The 16,799-nt window shown below is 50.9% G+C and overlaps 1 protein-coding gene across 3 annotated transcripts; it reads right to left on the reverse strand.

Annotated features, from left to right (window-relative positions):
- Positions 1–247: 247 nt before the first annotated feature.
- PHOX2A (paired like homeobox 2A) lies at positions 248–4,276 on the reverse strand (the record flags this gene model as incomplete). 3 transcript variants are annotated; one of them, XM_079929840.1, is made up of 3 exons in its annotated part: positions 248–700; positions 1,660–1,847; positions 4,060–4,276. In XM_079929840.1, the coding sequence occupies 3 exons, from the start codon at positions 4,274–4,276 to the stop codon at positions 248–250; spliced, it is 858 nt and encodes a 285-aa protein (XP_079785966.1). The 3 variants fall into 3 exon arrangements, with proteins under 3 accessions (XP_079785966.1, XP_079785965.1, XP_079785964.1); XM_079929839.1 differs by having other exon boundaries at positions 248–724; XM_079929838.1 differs by having other exon boundaries at positions 248–765; positions 1,656–1,847.
- Between the last annotated feature and the right edge of the window lie 12,523 nt (positions 4,277–16,799).

Consider the following 16,799-nt stretch of genomic DNA (forward strand, 5'->3'; position numbering starts at 1 on the left):
TCTGGGCTCTCCTGGAGGGCATCCCAGTGAAAAGTACCCCCCTCCACTGAGTAGGGGTGGGTGAGAATAAGAGTGGCCCTGACTTGGTCTCCAAAGCTGGGGAGGGCACACATAGGTGTCAGACACGGTGGGGGGTGGGACAGATGGGGACATCAGGCAGGTGGCCAGGATGAGGAGGGACTCTGTCAGATCCTGGAGGGGCAGGGGCGTCTCAGGCGGCAGGCCCGGAGCCTCTAGAGGCCGGCAGCTAGAAGAGATTGGTCTTCAGGGAGGGGCCGGGCTTCCGGTGGAAGGAAGACAGAACCCCCGAGAAGGGCCCTGGCCCGGGTTCCGCCGGCTGCCAAGCCTTAAGCAGCTCCGCCGCGCCCGCGCCCGGTCCGCCGCCCCCACCGCCCGCCACGCCGGCCCACAACGGGCCCTTGAGCGGCTGTGGCCCCGGCCCGGCTCCAGGTCCGGACCCCAGGGCGGCGGGCAGCGGGCTGGGGCTCAGGCGCGGGCTGGCCAGGCCGGGCGCAGGCGGCGGCGGCGGCAGCGACGCGGTGCTGTCGGGCGTGGGGCTGCACGTGGACTCCTTGGAGTCGTCGTCCTCAGACGAGCAGCGCGCCTCACCCTTTTTGGCGCCCGCCGCGCCCGCCGCACCCTTGGCGCTGGCCGCACGCTCCTGTTTGCGGAACTTGGCCCGGCGGTTCTGGAACCAGACCTGCGGGCACAGGGGCCGGTCAGCCCGGGGCCGGCGGGCGCGGTGAGACCTCCTTCCGGAGGGGGCTGGTCAGGATTATTACCAGCCTTCTGAGTCTTGACCCCCTCCACCACTCTGCTCGTTGCCCTCCTCGTCTCTCGCCTCCCTCCCCTCCTTGTCTCTCGCCTCCCTCCCCTCTTCCACTAGCCCCTTCCTCCAGGTCCTTAGGCTCTTCCCCTTGGGATCTGCTCACCCGCGGATCCCGCTGCCTCCCAGTGTTCTCTGTCTCCCGGAGGGAACTCCGCCTTCGCTCTCCTCATCACCCAAAGCCCTCGCCCCAGTTCTTTCCTACAAGGAGCTCCGGGAGTCCCCCCGGAGCGTCCCACGGCAGTGGAGAGAGGGTTAGGGCACTCGGGAAGCCTTTTGTGCAGGGTCTCCAGTAAAGGCATGCCAGCTGAACATCTGTACTCAGATTTGTAAGATCGACGAAAAGTCCGTCCCGACCCAGCTCCTGCGCCTACCCTGAACCCGGGCTTTCCAGACTCAGAAGTTTCACCGTTGCAGAGCCGAAGAGGGGACCTGGAGGCGCTGACTGGCTTTCCCCCACTGCTCGGCCTTGTTTGGCCCCGAGGCCACCTGGAGCTGACCCTCTATCCACTCGGCCTCCGTCCTGGCTTCCCAAGCATCACTCTGCGTGCCCAGCCCTACCCGGGAGACTGAGGAGAAATCGTGGGGCTGAACAGCTCAGTTCTTCCGAAGGCCTCAGGACCCGCCTGGCCCCACCGCCTCCCGGGGCTGCCGGTCCTCCCCTGCCCAATCACCTCCAGACTGCACCCTGGCCCCTGGTCCTAGTTCGCCGCCCCCGGGCTGTACCCGCCCGCTGCCCGAGTGAGGCCCCTCTGTCCTTCGGACCCCCCAGGTGTCAGGCACTAACTTCCCGGCCCCGCTCCGCGCGCACACACTTCCGCGCAAACACGCACCTGCACGCGAGCCTCGGTAAGGTCGATCTTGAGCGCCAGCTCCTCGCGCGTGTAAATGTCGGGGTAGTGAGTCTCGGCGAAGACGCGTTCCAGCTCCTTCAGCTGCGCGCTGGTAAACGTGGTGCGGATGCGCCGCTGCTTGCGCTTCTCGTGCAGGCCCGACGGCTCCGGGAAGAATTTGTAGGGCACTACGGGTGTGTGCAGGAGGGGGGAAATCAACAAGGGTGGGGATGTGAGGGGCCGATCCCGGCCCGCTGTGTTCTGCCCCTGAGGGATCGCTCACCATCCCCCGCCCCTGACCTGGCCCCTCGGCTTGGTCCTCTCAGTACGGATCGGCTTCCCTATCGCTGGATGGAGCCGGCAGGGGTGAAAGCGGACGGAGCGCGGGGAGGCCTGGGGCCCAAGAGCCGCAGAGAGGGAACCAAAATCTGATCCTCGGATCCAGGCTGCTGGCCTGTCGTTGGCCCTCCGCAGTGTTCCCTCTATCTCCCGCCAGTCTACCGGACCCGACCCTCAGTGTGTTTCTCCCTCAGTCGGCCTGACTTCAGGTCCTGCTATATCCACTCTAGCCTTAGCTGTCTGTCAGGTCTCATCAACATCCTGTGTCTCCCCAGTAACCAGTCATGGACCGCGGGTCTACTTTCAGGCCTGCCACGGACTCTCTGACATGTAAAAATTTGGCCGCCTCTACCCTACATCCCTCTCCTTCCTAGGCCTCATTTCCTCAGCCCGATCTCATATTGCATTCTCTTCCAGGTGTCCCCCTCTCTTTTTCATCTCTCTCCAACCATATCTATCTGCAACTTTCCCCTCCTGGACCATTCTTCTCTTTGTGCCCATTGAGAAGGGTTCTTATTTCTCCCCTCCCAGGTTCCTCCATCTTCTCTTTGCCCCCTTCTTCTTCCTCCCAGACATCTCTCTCTGTCTCCCAACTCCTCCAAAAACCAGCCCCAACCCTTCCCTTCACTCTTCCCATCCCTGTCTCCCATCTACCCCTTCCCAGTACCCATTGTCCCACGGACAGTATTTCTGACACTATCTCCCCATCCTTGTCTCCAGCCCCCGTTTAGTTCTCCCTGTTGTCCAGGGATCCCCAATATCCTTATCTTTGTCATATCTCCCTAGTTCTCTATCTCCCCTACTCCTGTCTCCAACACCCCATTCCTATCCCCATCTTTCTCATCTCTGTTTTCAATCTTCCTTGGTCCCCATCTCCCATAATTCCTGTCCCCATCACCTGGTTTTTATCTCCATCTCCCCAACCCTGGTTCCCCATTTCTTCCAAGTACCCCAATCTTCCCATCTCTGCTCACATCTCTCTGTATCTGTCCCTATCTTCTCCATCTCAGACCTCCATCTTTCTAGGGCCCATCTCCCCATTTCCTGTTTCCAGCTCCCCAGTCCCCATCTGCATATGACCCAGAGTACCCAATCTCCCCATCCCCGTTCCAGTTTCTGACTCCATCTCTCTGGTTCTCACTTCTCCAAATCCAGGTCTCTCTCACCATCCCTCCCCACCACACAGGTCCAATCTTCTACTGGGTCCCGGTGGTCTTCCCAGGAAGGAAGAAGATAAGGAGAATGGGTGGGGCAGCTTGAACTCTAACTGGAGCAATGGGGGTGGCTAAGAGGCTCCACGAGGTTGAAGGTTCAGATGGGGTCTTGGATCAGGGGGCTTGGGTATTGCATGGGGCTGCTTCTGGGTTCTGCAGTACTCTAGCTGGGAGAATCTCCAGGAGGCATGGAGAAATGAAAGTTGCTCAATGACCTGAGCATCCTTTTCTTCTGGCCACAGAATGGGTTTCAGTAGCGCAAGAGGATTTGGGCACAGGTAGGATGGGTTCAAAACCAGGCAGTAGGGGCTTGATGGTGCTGGGGCTCTGATGGGTTCAAAACCAGGCAGTAGGGGCTTGATGGTGCTGGGGCTCTGGGAAGGCTCCCAGCTGGGCAGCTCATCTGCCGCAGGGGTCCATGCTGGGGGTCGGGCATGAAGCGGGGTGGGAATGATAAGGATGGGAGGTCTTATTGGCCTGAGCCGAGAGCATTTTCCAAGGATACAGGGCATAGAGAGGTTTAGTGGTCAGTTTTTGCAGATGGGCAGGGGAGGGCCTGGTGAGGAGCCTGGGGCTACACTGGGGATCTATTTCCTTGACCTAAAGAGCACGGGATAGGGATACGGCAGCGAGAAGAGGAACGGGAAGGAGGAGAGGGTGGGGCTCAACTCTGCCTAGGGAATCCCGTCTTACACGAGGGACTGTGGATCCCGCGGGGAGTTGGAGGGTCTGACTAGGGCAGGGATTGTGGCGGCTGTGGGGGACAGTCGCAACCACTAGCCGAGTAGGGCAGGGGCTAGGGGTGCTGTAGGATTTGGAAGGAGGGTGGTACCGGGGATGGGCTCACCTGCCGAGTAGGGCGCAGGCTGATGGTCGCGTAGAGCGCCAAGCGCGCAGTTGGAGGAGCCGAGCGCGGGGCAGGGAGGCCCGGCCGCGGGGAAGGCGGGCCGCAGGGGACTGTACTGGAAGCCGCCGGGCTGGCTGCAGGCGCCGAAGTCGCCGTAGGCGGACGCCTCCATGGCCGCCACGCACGAGTCGTACGAATTGAGGTAGGAGTAGTCCATCGGCCCGGGGGGCGGGGGCGGGGGCCGGGCCGGGCCGGGTCGGAGTTGGTGTCCCGGGCCGGGTGGGGGTCAAGATGGGGGTTGGAGCGCCAGGGGCCGAGGACCCGAGGCCGGCTCTCAGAGCTCGCGAGTCCGCCCGCCCCGTCGCGGCCGCGCTCCGCCCCGGTGCAACGCAAGTGCAGCCCAACCCGGCCCGCGCGCCTTTTAACGCGTAGGACCCCGAGGAGGGGGCGGGGCGGGGCGAGCTCGTCGGGGCGGGGCCTGGACGGCCAAGGCCCCGCCCCCAGCCGCCCCCGACCCCCACCCCAAAGGGTCGCCGCCGCCCTCTTAGAGCTCGGGATGTGCAGGGCAGGCTGCGCGGGGCCCCATCCCTAGAGTCCCCCATCCCGCCCCAATCCGGACCAGACCTTCAGTCTATGCATCGTGCCCAGCCGTAGGGTCCCGACCCCTCTCCCTGGCCTCTCCACCTGCGGCCCCGCAGAAGGGAGGGGAAACAGGCCCGGCGGCGCTCGTGTGAAGAAGTTAATTCAATTCGTCCTGATAACCGAGTTATTCCGATCCAGTCCCTCGGCCCCGCCCCCAGCGAGGTCCCATCCCGGAAGGGACCACGGAGATGGCTCAGGAGGGGGAATGAAGACAAGGACGAGGAAGAGACGGGGCCTGAGATGGGGACAGAGGATGTGGATGAAGAGAGGAGACAGAGACGGAGACAGGGAGAGAAAGGGACAGAAACAGTGATGGAGAAAGATGGAGAAAGGGACAAGAGAGATACAGGTACACAGATGGAGATAAGGATGAGACATGGACGAGAGAGATAGATTAGAGACGTGGGCGGGGGGGGGGTGGGCGGCAAGAGGGAGACAGGGACAGAGGTGGCGACAAAGGTGAAACATGTACAAGAGGAAGGAAGGGAAGGAGGTGGGACAAGGCAGAGATAGAGGAGACAAAGATAAGAGAGAGACGAGCGGGGGACAGAGAAAGCAAGTGAGGCAGGCATGGAGACAGAAAACACAGGGAAGAGACACGGTTGGAAAGAAGGATTGTGATGGAGATGAAGAGAGAGATGAGACAAAACAGGGCAGTGATAGTGAGACAGACACACACGGAGGGTCAGTCTCAGTGAGACAAGGCCAGGGACAGACACAACAGAGGAACAGAGGCTAAGGGGCAGAGAGAAAGAGCCTTTGGAGAGCCGAGACCCACCAGCTGGAGTGCCCAGCGGGTAGAAGGACTGTAGTGGAGGCGCGGTGTGAAGCTGCAGAGGGGGAGGGTTGCCTCTCTCCTAACTTGTCCTGAAGGCCACACGACCCTGCCCTGCACCTTCAAGGCCCAGCCTGCCTCTCCCCTCCCCCAGGTCCCACAGTTCAGCCCCTCTCCCCGCTGCTGCTGGGTGTGAGTCTCTGGTCCCCAGCACCCTCGGCACAGAGTGTGTGTGTGTGATGAATGTCAAGACTGGGGAGTAACCAAATGACCCCTTCACTCTTTCTCAGCTTCCACCCCCTCCTGCAGAGGCCTTTTTCTTCTTCAGGAAAACCACCTAGACTCAGTCTGGACTTGGCCACAGACGCGCTCCACGGACTTAGCCACTGGCCTCCATACTGTGGGGCCACAGGATACAGAATCCTTTCCAGGAGAAGAGACTAGAGAACTCTTCCACCCCCGCAGCTCACCTAAGGAGGATTTAGCAGCTTTCCCACCCAACCCCCAGCCTCCTGCACCCAATCTTGGCAAGTTCTGCAGGTGGAGAAGTGGAGACCCAGCAAGAAGGCAGGGGGGCCCCCTTGTCACCAACCAGAGTCCTCGGGGGTTGAGAGACGGCTCCTGGAATCCCTCCCCCCAGCTTACCAGCACAGTGGGGAGCATGCCCACCCTCAGGTGATTCACTTCCCTGGCCACTCATTCTTTGCTTAACACAAGGACACCTATCCCCCTTTCTGTAACCACTCCTTTTCAGGGTGTTTCTTTGAGGTATTTTCTCTAATTATTTTTAGGTCTAAGCTTCTAAAACTGAGAGCAAAACTGATTCAAAATGTTCTCTCCACTGGTGTGGGAGGTGCACCTCTCTACCTTGACCCAGGGACCCAAGTGATCTCACAATTGGGAAATCAGACAGTGCCACTGCTCTCTTCCTTAGACCTCCCATGGCTCTCCATTGCCCTCAGGATCAAATCCATTCTGGCCCACAATGTCCTCCATGCCAGTGCTCCAGTCTGCTTCCTCCTCACCGTGGTTTTCTTTGCAGCCCTCACACATTGATCTTTTAGTTCAGAGCTGTTCTCTCTGGCTGGAATGTTCATTCCAGTCTCCATCCCACCACACTCCCCCCATCCCCTGCCAAAAAGCCAGCCAAAACCTGGTTGACGCTTGTTTGTCCACTGGGTATCAACTTGGAAGTCACTGCTTCCTGGAAGCCTTCCCTGATACCCCTAGACTAGGTTGGGTGTCCCACAGTACCTCCCTCTCTTTTGGTTACTCACCTTGTTGAAGTATTTGCAATGAAGTGCAAGGTCTCAGGGCAGAGCTGTGTCCTCATGTTGATCACTTTCTCTGCAGCCTACCCACGATGTCTATGGCATCACTGCACATCATAGGCCTTCCCATATCTGTTTGTTGAATGAATTAGTGAAGGCTAGGCTGAACTCTTCGTGTTGGGGAATCCTGCCCTTGTTTCTAGGGAAGGAATCCCCATCCCCAGCCTCCCACTCCCCACTCTCTGAAAAGGGATCATACTCCCATCTTCATTCCCTCGGTCCCCAAGGACAGGAAACTTCCTCCATCTGGGCCAACCTTCTGCCTGGGAGAAAGTCCTTCCTCATCTGAGGAATTTTCAAGGGGCCATATCCCTTCCACAGGGACAAAGCTGAAGCAAAGGAGCAACTGAAGCTTTCATGCAGGGACCAGCAGAGATATGAGGCCCTGGTTCCACCTGTCTCTGTTTCCATGAGCCATCCCTGTCATTTCTACAGTTTGGTCATTGAGCCATTAAGTTCCTCGTTCTGTCTAAACTGCTTTAAGTTGGGCTTCTGACACTTAAAACCAAGAGCTCTGAGCAGTATAACCTATAAATACTTGACACCTTTACAGATAATCAAACAAATGGCTGTGATTGGAAGTTTTATGGTAACATGCATGTTTCAGGGTCGGCTGGGCAGGAGCTGCCCTTCCCCTGACTCAGGACTGTGAAGTTCGAGCCTCCTCTCTCTGCAAGGAGCCATTTGTATCTGCTGATTGGCACTGAAACTGAGATGAAGCCCAAGAAAATGCTTTGAACCCTGTCCACTGTTGGGTTCAGGTGTTTCAGGTGGTGGAGGTGGGGGGACTTTGGAGGCCAGGCTGTGTGCATGTGTGTGTGTGTGTGTGTGATATGCGGACACCCAAGAGGGCTTCCTGAGAACTCACCATAAAAGAAGGAGACAGGCAGAGTGGGCTGGGCTTTGCAAGGGCCTCATACCAGAGAGGCTAGTGGCTGTGATCTGATGTGGGAGCTCATCCTGACTGAGAACCCCTCCCAAATGCGTGCACTCCTGGGGAACTAAAAATGCTCTGACATGAAACACTGTCACAGCAATCCTGCTGTGAAGCCTCCTTGCTAAGCATGTCCTCACTTCCATAACTGATGACAGATTCTGGAGCCTGATTGCTGGGTTCTGGCTCTGACACTGCCACTTCCAAGCTGGATGACTTAGGGTAAGTTATTCAACCTCTCTGTGCCTCACCTTTTTCACCTGTAACCTGGTTTATTTTAATGATTAGGTGAATTAAAATATATGAAGTAGGACTCCCCTGGTGGCACAGTGGTTAAGAATCCACCTGCCGATGCAGGGGACAAAGGTTCAAGCCCTGGTCCAGGAAGATCCCACATGCCACGGAGCAACTAAGCCCATGTGCCACAACTACTGAGCCTGTGCTCTACAGCCCACAAACCACAATTACCAAGCCCGCGTGCCGCAACTACTGAAGCCCGCGCGCCTAGAGCCCATGCTCTGCAACAAGAGAAGCCACTGCAACAAGAAGCCCACGCACCACAACAAAGAGTAGCCCCTGCTCGCCACAACTAGAGAAAGCCCGCGCACAGCAACCAAGACTGAGCGCAGCCAAAAAATATAAATTTATTAAAAAATATATATATATATATGAAGTGTTTGAACAGTGTCTGGCACATAGTAAACATTAAATAAATTAGCTCCCACCACCACCCCTTCTCTCTCTCACCAAGTGATTGAGGCCTGTGACTGACAGACCCAGACCACACTCTAGTCAAGCTCCTCTGATCTGTTGCACCTGATACCTGGACGTATAATCTGGGCATGGACTCCTGTCTTTGCATCCCAGCATCACTTCTACCTTCGAGAATTCAGAAGATATCAGGGCCCTGCAGAGTTACCCAGCCTGACCCCTTAATTTTTGCAGATGAAGAAACTGATGCCCAGAGAGGAGTCCTGGAGGACAAGTGAAAACAGCGAGAGTGTGTCATGGTGGGGAGGATTCCTTCCAGAGAGGGAGCAGCATGCAAAAAGGAACCTGGGGAGAGGGTACAGTGGGGACTGTCCTTTTTCTGCTGCTCTGATCCCAACTCTGCGAGCCTGGATAGCGGAATTACCTTGAGAACAGAGGAGAAAGGACCCATGCCTTGGAGAACTCTCCCTGCCTGTGGTCACTTGGAGAATTCCCAGGCTACTTCTAGAGCAGCCACAGATCTTAGCCTCCCTCAGAACTCTGAGCAAGGATCTCCAGGGCTCAGAATGTGGGCACCAGGCTGATTAACTAACCCAGTGCACTCCTGTCAGTCCTTCTCTCTCTAGGGGGAGAACAGAAAGTGATGGCGCCTCCTTACCTTTGAAATGCATCTTCTCACTCTCGGAAGCAATGTCCTCAGTGTCATCACTGTACAACTATGATTAGAAGCCAAGCTTGATTAGACATCCATGTCGACCTTCTAATAAAGGATGGAGCTTATCTATCAGTGAAAAGTTAGCACATTTCTTGTCCTGCTTAAGGACCTTAAAATTCCTTTCACCCCCATATATCTACCAACTCCATCAGCAATGTTCTTCCCAATCGCTCTTCTCTCCTGCTATAATTTCGGGTCCAGGGAAGGTTGGAGGCAAATATATTAACTGTATATTCCCAACCTGTCTATCATAACCTGTAGTCTCTTGTTCATCTCTCTGTTATGGGGACAACCCTTACTGACTATTTTTTTTCTTCCCACCACTACCTTAAGTTACCCGGTCTTCTATTAATTTCCACTTTTATTTTTAGCTTCTAGCATTAGGCCTTTCCAGGGATCCTAAACATCTAAAATGTTCAGTTCTCAGAGATCGCTGAAGAGTGAGAAGAGATCTTAACTCAGTTCTACAACTATTTCTTGAGTGTCTGATCTATGATGGAATCATGGGGCAGTCGACACATGGGGATAAATTAATCCTGGTTGCTTTCTTTAAGGATCTTCCGATCTGGTGGGCACATAGGCACTTAACTTATGGGGAAGCTCTCCTTAGAATGTTTTAGTTGTCTGGGCAAGAGAATGGTATATAGAAGGTGACACAAGATGGCTCTTTTTTTAAAAAGGGAAGGGGGAAAAAAGGGTTTGATCCTACCAAACATGCCATACATTGATAAGCTTATTCAAGCTTTTGTGCATGAGAAAGGACTTGCCTCAGGGCCACCATCGTGGACATCTGTAGTGTGGTTAGCCCAGCACAACTTTTCTCTTGGGAACTGTCTCCTCCATCCAAACATCCTCCTCCAAACATGGCTACCCACGGAACCATTGTTCTTACATAATCCTACCCTCAGCCATAACTGGTCCAGGTGTGGGTAACTGTGTGAAGATGGGTCAATAAAACCCTTTCTCATCATTTTTTTCTTATTTGAATTGAGGAACCAGTCATTCTCTTTTGAATGGTGAAAACTATAAATGTAAAGCTCAGGAAATGTTTGCAGCCATGTTCCCCAACATGAAGAGAAGGAAGGTGGTTGGAGTGAAGAAAGAATAAATAAGAAGCTGAGGCAAAAGATATAGAGACTTATGTTAGAATTTAAGAGCCTAGTTCCAGTTATTCCTGAGACATCCTTACTCTTTTTGCAAATTAGTTCTTCAGCCCTTTATTGAATTTTGTTACCCAATACAGTCTTCTTTATGTTTAATCTATTTCAAGTTGGATTTCTGTCACTTCCAAACAAAGAGATTCAAATAAAAAATAGGTATAAGGTATGCAGTGATGCAAACAGCAGACCCTAAAAAAGGAACTGGCCTTGTTGATATAGGGTGGGATGCAGTGAGAATCCCTCCATTCTGAGCCTGGAAATGAGATGTCCTTGTTAGGTGATAATGAAGTAACTGGGAAAACTACTGCATGTTGTCTCTTAGAGCTTGACCTCAACTTTCCCCATTGCCCTGTGGTTGTAACTGCAGAGGATTAAGTAGAAAAGTGGTAAAATAATTCACATCTGGCAACCTTGGGAAGGGGTTTAAGAGGGGACAAGCAGATGAGGAACAGCATGACAATTTGTAACTCTGGTAAGGAGGCCTCTGCTCACGGTCAGCAATCTGAGGCTGCCGCAGGAGGATAGCCATGTGATCTGCAGATTGGTTATAGCCAAGTTCTCTGCCACATTCTAGAGTGAATGCATTGATTAGGAAACATTGACTGTTTGACAGGTGATAATGGGAATATTTGGGAAGATCTAGAGAAATTAGGGAAGTGTGATTCTCCCAGTCCTTCTTGGCACCCTGGCCTGAGAGTAGGAAAAAGTTGGCATTTTTTTTGACATCTGGCATCTGAAACCACTTCCTATGTTAGGGGAATTCCCTACCTAATAGATGCCAGATACTCTCTGAACTTCCCTTAAAACCAGAGTGCAGACACCTGACCTATTCTCAGCCAAGCATGTACCTTGATCACAGCCTAAGCTAATGACTCTGTAGCTAAGGAAGTGAGCACTCAGTGACCATAAGAATTCTCTCCAGGGGAAATGGCTTTACAGCAAGATCTAGTTCTAGGTGCAGCAGGGCCCCGACATAGCTTGTTTTGGGCAGCATTGAGGGTTCAGTGCCAACCATGCCAGCTGTGCAAGGGGCAGTGGTGATGGGGCTGTCCTCATGGAGACAACAATGCAGCTTAATTTAGGGCATTGTTTCTAGTTGTGTGGCTCTGTATTTGGTCCTCCAGTCATTTCAGCAATCCCCTGAGATATGTTTTATAAATGTAATATGTTTAACATAAAATTTTATTTTGCTTAAATAAGATGAAGTTAGTTTCTGTTGCTTGTAACTAATGACTGATTGATAAAGAAATTGGTACTAGATTGGCTGAGGGCATCAAACTCCCAGGGTACTAGTTGGAATCTGGGAATAGTTGTGTGGCTTTGTTGGGACTAGAGTTAGTGGAAATCCAGAGATGGAGTGGCATTCAGGGGCAAAACAGCTCATCAGTTTATTACTAGTGGCACCTGGAATGAAGTGTCCATTGAGAGCACAGACTTGGGGGACTGTCAGAGATCAGTATAAAGAGAATGAGGAATGCAAGGATTGTGAGGAGGTGTGGAAAGCTTAAAGAGATTGAAAAATGTAAAAATCAAACTCAAAGATTGCTCCTGTGTGAGAGTTTGAGTATTGTTTGGAAGAGGGACATGGGTTGGTGATAAATGAGAGGATGTGCATGGCTAAGAGAGCCCTGAGTCCTCTATGAGTTAGGGTTATTTTGGGTGCACATAAGGGAAAATCCAAAATAACAATAGTGTAAACAAGATAACAGATTATTTCTTCTTCACTTAAAGTAAGTCTGGAGGTAAGGAGTCCAGTGTTGGTATGGCTGCTGAGTGCACATCAGGGACTCATATTCCTTCTTCCTTTCTGTTTCCTAGAGTATGATTTCTAACCTCAAAGTTACTTCATGTTCTAAGATGGCTGCAGGAATTCCAGTCATCACATCCACCTTCTAGGCGGCAAGAATGAGGAAGAAGGAAAACAAAAGGTACATTTCTCAGTGAGATATCTCCCTATAAGGAACGTTCCAGAAGTTCCATGCAACACTTCTGCTTACTTCTTTTCTGCCTGAACTCAGTCATATGGTCACATCAGACTTAATGAGAGATTAGAAACAGCATGATTTTAGCTGGGCATGTAAGTATCCCAAATAAAATAGAGTCTCTGTTGCTGAGGAATAAGGAGAGAATGGATATTAGGCAAGTGTATTAGTTATCCATTGCTGCATAACAAATTACCCCAAACTTACTAGCTTAAAACAACACACACTTGGCTTCCCTGGTGGCGCAGTGGTTGAGAGTCCGCCTGCCGATGCATGGGACATGGGTTCGTGCCCAGGTCCGGGAGGATCCCACATGCCGCGGAGCGGCTAGGCCCGTGAGCCATGGCCGCTGAGCTTGCGCGTCCGGAGCCTGTGCTCTGCAACGGGAGAGGCCACAACAGTGAGAGGCCCGCGTACCGCAAAGCAAAACAAAAAAACCGCAAAGAAACCACATACTTATAAAGTCACAGTTTCTGTGGGTAAGAAATCTGGGTGTGGCTAACCTGAGTCTTCTGCTTCAAGGGCCTCGCCCAAGGATGCAATCGAGGTGCTAGTTCTGCAGTCTCAAATGAAGGCTTGACTAAGGAATGATTTCCCCCAAGCTCACTCACATGGTTGTTGCCAGGACTCAGTTCCTCCAGGGCTGTTAGTCTGAAAGGCTCAGTCCTTGTCAGATGTTTGCCAGTGGTTACCCTCATTCCCTTGGCCTATGGGCCTCTCCATCAGGGCAAGCATGTAGGAAGAGCCAGAGAGAATGCCAGCAAGACTGAAGTCAGCCTTTTATAACCTATCCTTGGAAATGACATTCTGTCACTTTTGCCATTTCTATTCCTTAGAAGCAAGTTACTATGTCTTCCTGCTCACACCCAGGGAGAGGGGATTACACAGGGCATGAGCATCAGGAGGCAGGGATCTCTGGGAGTCATGTCAGAAGCTGTCTACCACAGCAGGCAATTGGTGATCTCTCTTACAACCCCAACCTACCACTGAAAATAGCCAGAGACTATAGCACCCTCTCCCTGTCCAATGAGGTTGCTTCCCTCTGGTGTGAAGACTATATGTAGACTTCCCATGGGGAATTATGTGGCAAGAGGAAGCCAAGTCTCCTCATGCCCCATCCCACTGACTTAATCGTCTCCATACTCATTATCAAAATCAGACCCCAACATGCATCAGGGTCAAATAGGAGCTCAAATTCACAAGAAGGCCTTCTCACTAAAAGAATTAAAAGATTTTTCAATCTTTTATATCAATAAAATTTGGCAAATATATGTGGGAATGGATTCTGAGGGTTCAGGACTAAGGAGGAGGAACATAATTTAAAATTAGAATGAAATGACCAATATGAGTGCACTTACCAGAGAGCCTGGATTCCACGTGCCGATTTTAAGAGCTGGGAGTTCTAATCACCTTTTTGTACAAAAGAGATGAGTTTATTTTTTCTTAGAGTCTAACATCTTACTATATTCACTTGATCACATATCCACCCATCTATGCATTTTTCTGTCAATTCATTGTATTTTTTTTCAGATTTTTTTTTAATTAATAGATTTAGGACAATTTTGGATTAACATAGAAAATGAGCAGATAATAGAGAAAGTTCTCATATACTCCCCTCCCCCACCCTAGTTTCTCCTATTATCAACATCTTACATTAGTGTTGTATATCTGTTACTATTAATGAACCAGTATTGATATATTATTATTAACTAAAGTCCATAGTTTACATTAAGGTTTACTCTTTGTGTTATATGTTTCTATAGTTTTTGACAAATACATGTCTTTATTCACCATTACAGTGTCATACAGAATAGTTTCACTGCCCCTGTGTTTCAACTATTAATCCCTCTCCCCTTTCCAATACTGTCTCTATATTTTTGCCTTTTCCAGAATAGAATCACAGAGCATGTAGATTTTTCAGACTGTATTTTTTATGCATTCACAGTAAGTTGCAGACATCCATACACTTGGCCCCTAACACTTCAGTGTGCATATCATTAAGTAGAGAAAATTATTGTTAATTTTTCAGGTAAAATTTTCATATAGTGAAATGAATAAATCTAAGTGTACCATTCAATGAGTTTGACACATGCATATATCTGTGCAACCCTACCCCTTACCATCACCCCAGAAAGTTCTTTCATGCCTCTTCCCAATCAATCCCAAGCCCGCTCCCTCAGAGGCAACCACTCTTCTGATTCTTTTCCACTACAGACTAATGTTGCCCGTTCTTGAATTCCTCTGAGTACTCTTTGTGTAAGCCTTCTTTTTTACTCAGCGTAATATTTTTGAGATTCATCCATGTTGTGTGTATCAATAGTTCACTACTTTTTATTGCTGAGTAGTGTTTCATTGAATGAATATACCTGTGTAGGCAGAATTCTAAGATGTCCCCCAAGATTCCTGCTTCCTGGTGCACATGGCCTGTACAATCCCCAATTCTGTGAATACGATGGGATAGCACTCCATGATTAGGTTATGTCATATAGCACAGGGGTCCCCAGTCCCCAGGCCACGGACTGGTACTGGTCTGTGGCCTGTTAGCAACTGGGCCACACAGCAGGAGGTGAGAGGCAGGTGAGGGAGCGAAGTTTCATCTGTATTTACAGCCACTCCCCATCACTTGCATTACTGCCTGAGCTCTGCCTTCTGTCAGATCAGCGGTGGCATTAGATTCTCATAGGAGTGCGAACCTTACTGTGAACTGTGCATGCGAGGGATCTAGGTTGTGCACTCCTTATGAGAATCTAATGCTGGATGATCTGAGGTGGAGCTGAGGTGGTGATGCCAGCGCTGGGGAGCGGCTGCAAATACAGATTATTAGCAGAGAGGTTTGACTGCACAGAAACCATAATAAATCAATGCGCTTGAATCATCCCCAAACCATCCTCCCTGCCTCCAGTCCGTGGAAAAATTGTCTTCCATGAAACTAGTCCCTGGTGTCAAAAAGTTGGGGACCACTTATATAGCACATTTGACTTTAAAAAAATTATTTTTTTCTGTTTTTTAATTATTTTTTGGCTGCACTGGGTCTTTGTTGCTGGGCACGGGCTTTCTCTAGTTGCAGCGAGCAGGGGCTACTCTTCATTGTGGTGCTCGGGCTTCTCATTGTGGTGGCTTCTCTTGTTGCGGAGCACAGGCTCTAGGTGCGCGGGCTTCAGTAGTTGTGGCACGTGGGCTCAGTAGTTGTGGCTCACAGGCTCTAGAGCGCAGGCTCGGTAGTTGTGGCACATGGGCTTCGTTGCTCTGCGGCATGTGGGAACTTCCCGGACCAGGGCTTGAACCCGCATCCCCTGACTCGGCAGGCGGATTCTTAACCACAGCGCCACCAGGGAAGTCCCGCACATTTGACTTTTAGAAAGGGGGATTATCTGGGTGGATCTAACCTAATGACATGAACCGTTTACATTTGGTTCAAGAGGTCTTAAACAGTGAAGTCAGAGAGATGTGAAGCATGAGAGACACTCAACAGGAGGATGATTCTTCATTGCTGGATGGAGAGGCCACATTGCAAAGAATGTGGGTGACCTCTAGGAGTTGAAAGTGATTTCCAGCTGACAGCCAGTAAGAAAACAGGACCTCAGTCCTACAGCCACAAGGATCTGAAGTCAGCTAAGAACCTGAATAAACCTAAGAGTGGATTCTTCCTCAGAGCCCCCAGAAAGGAATGCAGCTCAACTGACACCCTGAGATCCAGAGCAGATGATAGTCCAGCCATGTTCTGAGTAGATGAGAACTGTGCCAGACTTTGAAATACAAACTTGTGAGCTGAAATGAACATTGTTTTCAGCTGCTAAGTTGTGGGGTTATTTGTTACACAGCAATAACAAACTAATATAATACCGCAGTTTGCTTAGCCATTCTCTTTTGATGGACATATGGGTTATTTCTAGTTTTAGACTATTATCAATCATGCTGCTATGAACATTTATGTACAAGACTTTTTTTGTGGTTATATGTTTTCATTTCTCTTGGGTCATAGGGTAGATGTGTATTTAGTTTTCTAAGAAACTGCCAGAGCTTTTCCTAAAGTAGTTGTGCCATTTTACACTCTCACCAATAACGTATGTGAACTCTGGTTGTTCCACATACTCTTGAAAGTCAAATAGTGTCAGTCTTTTTAATATTTTCCATCCTGGTGGGTGTATAATAGATTTAATTGCCTTTTTTTTCAGTTGGTTGACTGACACCTGGATTCACTGATGAAGTTAAATGAAATTGAGAATCCTTTGGTATAATGAAGAAGAAATAATTAAAACACTTAAGGAGATGAGAATGTTGGTTTATAAACCTCTCCTTCTAGGTTTATAAGTGTGATTCATCTACACCCCATTCCACCCCCTGAGAGGGCCCAGATGACATTCTCTTCACCAAGGTGTTGAGAAATACATTTGTGAGAGGGTGATGGCATCTTTGGAAAGTGCTGTAGCAACTGGTTTCTGCAGGCCAGTGATGCTGGAGGAAGACACTACAGATGGGACTAAAGAATA

Source organism: Stenella coeruleoalba (genome assembly GCF_951394435.1).
Source record: "Stenella coeruleoalba genome assembly, chromosome: 8".
Lineage (NCBI taxonomy): Eukaryota > Metazoa > Chordata > Mammalia > Artiodactyla > Delphinidae > Stenella > Stenella coeruleoalba.